Below are 6571 nucleotides of genomic sequence, written 5' to 3' on the forward strand. Positions count from 1 at the left end.
AAACAGTACATTCTTCTTTAAGAGACCGGGCGTGCAGTAAAATTGAGTTCGTTTTACCAACGAAATTAGGGGTTAAACAGAGAATAATCGTTACAATTCTTTTTCCTAATACAACACGCGCAGCAAGCGAGATACTGGCTGTTTACTGATACCATTTAGAAGAAGAAAATAATAATAATAATAATAATAATAATAATAATAATAATAATAATAATAATAATAATAATAATAATAATAAAATTACTATTGCTACAGTCCAGCCTTCAACATTACCCAGATACCGATTGGTCTGGTTGATAACAGATATTTGTTAGATGCCATTTAGCTTACAGATTTACTAGAACGAAGAAAAATTATAAAATGAAGAGACATTCTATAGCTGCCACTCATCTTATAGATTTACTAGAACGAAGAAAAATTATAAAATGAAGAGACATTCTATAGCTGCCACTCATCTTATAGACTTACCAGAACGAAGAAAAATTATAAAATGAAGATTCATTCTATAGTTACTACTCATCTTATAGATTTACTAGAACGAAGAAAAAATACAAAATTAGGAGAAATTCTATAGTTGCCACTCATCTAATAGGATCACTAGAAAGAAAAAAATATAAAATTAAGAGAAATTCTAGTGGCCACTCACCTTGTGGATTCACTAGAACGACGAAAAAATTTACAATTATGAGAAATTCTATAGTTGCTACATTCACAAGAACGAAGAAAAAATATACAATGAAGAGAAATTCTGAAGTTGCAATTCATCTTACAGATTTACTAGAAGGAAGAAAAAATTTAAAATTGCGAGAAATTCTAGTGTTGCCATCCATCTTACAAAATCACTAGGACGAAGAAAAAATACAGAATTAAGAGAATTTCTACAATTGACCTCATCTTGTGGATATAATGTAACGAATAAAAATTATAAAACGGATAAATTACAGCTAAAAAAAATATAAACATGCAACGAAATACTGCAAGTGAGACAGTATCACCATCACATTATTACAAAAAATAGGTAATTAATCTTATAAAAATCCATAGTTCAAAGAGAACAATGAATAAACTTCGATAAATACTAAGCACGATTAAGAAGTAAAAGCAGTAGGAAGAAAAATAAAAAAGGAAAAAAGAAACGGACTATGGAGACAATGCATAAAGCATAAAGAGAGAAGCAGTGGAATAAGAGTGAAATTATAGTAGACAGTAAGCTTAAAAAAAACAAGGAAATGGAGACAAACTCAAATCGAAAAAAAGAAAGTGGTGGTGGAAAAAGCAAAAAAAAAAAAAAAAAAACATACAAACAAAAAACACCAAGAAAAATTTTTAAAAATGAAGAACAAAAACAAATCGAATTATGAATCAGAAAGAGCACCACAATCGAGGAACATCAGGAAATCTAAAAAGAGAAGAAGAGCATTATAATAAGAGGAACATCAGGAAATCAGAAAAGAGAAGAAGAAGGAGAAGAAGAGCATCACAATCAAAGGAATATCAGGAAATCAGAAAAGAGAACAAGAAGAGCATCACAATCAAAGGAACATCAAGAAATCAGAAAAGAGAAGAAGGAGAAGAAGAGCATCACAATCAAAGGAACATCAGGAAATCAGAAAAGAGAATAAGAAGACCAACACAATCTCAGGAACACCAGGAAATCAGAAAAGAGAAGAAGAAGAAGAAGAGCATCACAATTAGAGGAACACCAGGAAATCACAATCGAAGGAATATCAGGAAACCAGAAAAGAGAAGAAGAAGATCACCACAATCAGAGGAACATCAGGAAATCAGAAAAGAGGAGAAGAAGAAGAAGAAGAAGAAGAAGAAGAAGAAGAAGAAGAAGAAGAAGAAGAAGAGCAAAACAACCGAGAGGAGTATACAAGGAGGAACGAGGAGGAGAGACAGACAGACAGACAGACCGAGAGGAGGAATCGCTGTTGATTTTGCAAATTTCACGGCAACTTGATCGGCGATGGACGAGCGCTGTCGCAAACGTCGGCCATGACAAACGCGTTAGCAACGAGCGCGCGAGAGAGATTCGTGATGGCTTGGCAAATTCAATAATGAACATGCCATCCGATCAGGAGAGGCAGAGCTTTGATAAATAGCCCTAACACCCGACCCTCCCCAACCTCCCCCATTTAAAACCGAGTGTGTATCTTTGCTAACAAAGCGTCATTTACTTGTGCTGATGTAAGCGTTTTGCAATATTTTGCCAGCTCGGAAGGACTTTGTTGTTGCAAGGGTGGAGTAATGTAAGAAGGTTGATGAGGACAGTTACACTTGTATATTAACAGGTGTTCTTATGTATGAATAAACATACACACACACACACACACACACACACACACACACACATATATATATATATATATATATATATATATATAATTTATATACAAATGCCTTTTCCCCTAAAGAGAGAGAGAGAGAGAGAGACAGAGAGAGAGAGAGATAGAGATAAGCATCATTGCGATTATGTGCAAGCATATAATATATGATGTGCAATTCTACATTTTTCTTCGCACCTGCAAATCAATTACCCCCACCCCTATAACATAGATATATACATACATATACAGTATATATATATGTATATATTAATATATATTTATGTACACACACACACACACACACACATATTATTGTTTATTATTATATAGTATAGATATATTATATATATATATATATATATATATATATATATATATTAATAGTATATATATATATATATATATATATATATATAAGCATACATGTGCCAAATGCAAGACCTGAAAGTGAAAAAGACGCTTCTGAAAGAAGTCCCTTCTATTTCCGTCCCACCGGATTCCATTCTTACTTTTAAGGAAGTTTCCAAAGAAGGGCCAATTTTTTTCCTTCCGGACAGAAAATTCTATCTCTGCTTTTAAAAGCATTGCCGGCACAAGGGAAAAATTTTTCTACGCCGTTGAAGGGGCTGAATATATTTATTTGAGATCGTTTTTTTTTTAATATCTTTTCTTCTCTCCGCTTCACTCTATTTTTCCATTACTGTAACTCAAAGATACGGATATTTATGGGATTGATATATATATATATATATATATATATATATATATATATATATACATATATATACATATATATAAAAACACACACATATATATATATATATATATATATATATATACATATATATATATAAAAACTGCTCAGGACCTTATTTTTGCTTCGCTATTCATATTGTTATTTGCACGCATACGCACACACCACATCGCATATATATGTGTGTATATATATACATATATATATACTATATATATATATATATATATATATATATATATATATATACATATAAAATAACATAAGGTATTTTTATGGGCAACATTACACCAAAATTTGCTAATAGGAAAGACTGAATTCTACTGATATAGAATTCGTTAAATAATGTCATTAACTGAATAATGAGCAGCGAAATGAAAAAGACATTATTTCTAACTAAAATAGAAAAATGGTAACTTCAGAACAAAAAGAAATTAAAAGTTTTTCTTATTGTTTTATATTAATTCGAATTCCCTTTCTCCCAACTTTTTCACTGAAATGTTTGAAAACGATTAAAAAGAATCGATCGCTTCTTATCAGGCAGAGCCGGCAGCCATTTTGAGAACTCAATACCCCGTCCACCATCCCATATTCCCAGCACGCCCTTGCCCCACCCAGATCTCTTCCACTGCCCCCCATTCCTCTCTCCTCCTTCCTCCCACTCAAAGATGCGTCTCACCAACCCTCCTACCCACCGACCCACCTCATGCCCAGAATTCCTCCTACCTGTCTGACTCACACTGCCACCTATGAGACTGCATCTTCATCCATTCATTTCATTCAATAATTCATTTCATTCAATGATTCCAGTCACGAAGAATCTTAAACCCAGTCCTAGCACCCAAGACCGTGCCTGGTTCCTTAAAAAAAAAGAAAATAAAAATTTCCTCTAAAAAAATAAAAAACCGCTACGAGGCCCAGAACCCGGACCCAGGCAAAAGCATGCATGCTTCGGTTAGCAATTGCTCGTACGCGCGCCGCCATTTATTTAAGATAACAGACCCCCAGAGGAAATGGGACGCACCTTCGGTTTTCAATCCTATAATGTACAAGTAACGGGCCAATGATGCAGCCCAGTGACGCTTTTATCTGAGTTCGAGGTAGGGGTCGGGGGGAGAGAGAGAGAGAGAGAGAGAGAATTTAGTGGCCCGCCGGGAGAGGCGGAAACAAGAGCCGAGTGATAGCCCAACTAACGTGAAGGCTCCGGGATTCGGGAAGAACCGAGGTCTTCGGAGGAATGCTCCGGAATCATATGCGAAATGACGTCTTTCTCTCTTGTTCGTTCCGTGACATGATTTATGATGGGATAAAAACGCGAAAAAAAAGGAATGCAAATATTGCCAAATTTAAGATTGAGGAAGTAGAGAAAGAGGAGGGAATTAAGGCTGCAAATAAAAGCAAACAGAGTGAGCAAACAAAATTGAAAATAAGGCGTACAGAAAGAAGCAAAGACGAACAATTGAAAAATTGCCTAATATAAGATTGCGAGGGTACAGAAAGAGGAGAGAATTAAGACTACAAATAAAAGCAAATAGAGTGAAAAAATAAAACTGAAAAAAAAAAAAAAAAAAAAAAGCCAAATTCAAGATTGCAGAGGTAGAGAAAGAGGAAGAAATTAAGGACATAAATAAATACAAACAGAGTAAGGGAGTAAGCTAAATCTGAGACACAGAAAGAAGCGATAAAAAGAAAATGCAAAAATTAACAAATTTAAGATTGCAGAGGTAGAGGAAGGTGAGGGGATTAAGGCTACAAATCACAGCAAGTAGAGTGAGAAAATAAAATCGATGATGGGACATACAGAAAGAGGCGACCATTATGATTTAAGCTGACGTTGAAATGAGGAGCAAATAAAACTGAAAAAGGAAAACGGCGTGAGTCTTAAGCTTATCAATAAAAGCAAATCGGAGAAAGAACAAACTGGACGATTATATAATTCTATATTTTAAAATCATAGAATTAAATGCACTTCGGTCAAAAACAGCTTCCTTGGCCATTACGGACGATCAAAAGCAAAAGTGAGGAGAATCATAACTGAACCTGATATATACGTATACACACATATATATGTACATATATATATATATATATATATATATATATATATATATATATATATATATATATATATATATATATATATATATACATATATATATATATACATATATATGAATGTCTTTTCCTGTAATACTACAGTGTAATATGAAAATAAATATATATGAAAATATAATATATATTTTATATATATATATATATATATATATATATATACACACAGTGCATGTACACACACACACACACACATATATATATATTATATATATATTATATATATATATATACTATATATATATATATATATATATATATATATATATGGTTGGTGTAATACACACAGGTTAATAATCTAAAAAAACATGAGAAAAATCATTTTTAAAATAAATATGCCAACGTAATTTGTCAAATAAAACATAAACTACAAACAGCAGAATATAACATCAACACCTTCTCAGTATAACAAAAATGATAACGAAAACAATAATGAATAAAAACAAAACAAAAAAACACTTGTTCAATTTACTGAAACAAATCCTCTGGGCACCAAACCTCTCTCATCACCGTCTTTCTTAGTACTCTTACAAATTAAATGTTGCGTTTCATTACGTCTGTGAATGTGTATGTGTGTGTGTGTGTCAGAGAGAGAGAGAGAGAGAGAGAGAGAGAGAGAGAGAGAGAGTCGTTAAATGAGTAAAGAAATTGCACAACTGTGAATTACGGCAGCAAGTCTGGGAAAGTGCGTGTTTTCATTTACATTCCGTACTAGCGGCTTAAGAAATCCCAGAGAGAGAGAGAGAGAGAGAGAGAGAGAGAGAACCGGTTTGCGACACATGCCGAGTGCACGTATCAGCTCCTCTGGGGAAGGTCAAAAGTTGTGTAGGTACCATACTTACGCTTAGCTCGAAGTAACGAGCGCTTAACAAAATTTTGTTTGTTCATTTACCCAAACATACTCATGCAGAAGACTTTATTGGTTGGTATTAAGTAAAAATGACCGAATACAGAAAGCTACAGCTAGCAAAAAACGACTGATTGATTTTTGGTTACTAAAATTGACGTCACAACATCTATAGGTTAATGCCGCCGTAATGATATTAAATAGTGGACAAGAAAAAAATATTTTAAATGGAGTTTCATATAAGAAATATCTATCTATCTACCTATCTGCCTACTCACACGCTCAAACACACACACACACACACACACACACACACACACACATTTATATATATATATATATATATATATATATATATATATATATATATATATATATATAGGCATATTTACATAAATATATATTATTCATCATCAATTAAAAACATGCAAACCACGGGACGAGTATTAACATTCACAACAACCAAACATTCATAGAAATGTACATCACTATAGGCACGCACGTATATAGCCTACATAATTATAACTG

General features: G+C 33.1%; 1 protein-coding gene across 1 annotated transcript; it reads left to right on the forward strand.

The window, feature by feature from the left end:
• Positions 1 to 1357: 1357 nt before the first annotated feature.
• LOC136834099 (uncharacterized) lies at positions 1358 to 1963 on the forward strand. Its single transcript, XM_067096356.1, has one exon. The coding sequence runs from the start codon at positions 1358 to 1360 to the stop codon at positions 1961 to 1963; it is 606 nt and encodes a 201-aa protein (XP_066952457.1).
• Positions 1964 to 6571: the final 4608 nt, after the last annotated feature.

This window comes from Macrobrachium rosenbergii, chromosome 53, assembly GCF_040412425.1.
Source record: "Macrobrachium rosenbergii isolate ZJJX-2024 chromosome 53, ASM4041242v1, whole genome shotgun sequence".
Classification (NCBI taxonomy): Eukaryota; Metazoa; Arthropoda; class Malacostraca; order Decapoda; family Palaemonidae; genus Macrobrachium; species Macrobrachium rosenbergii.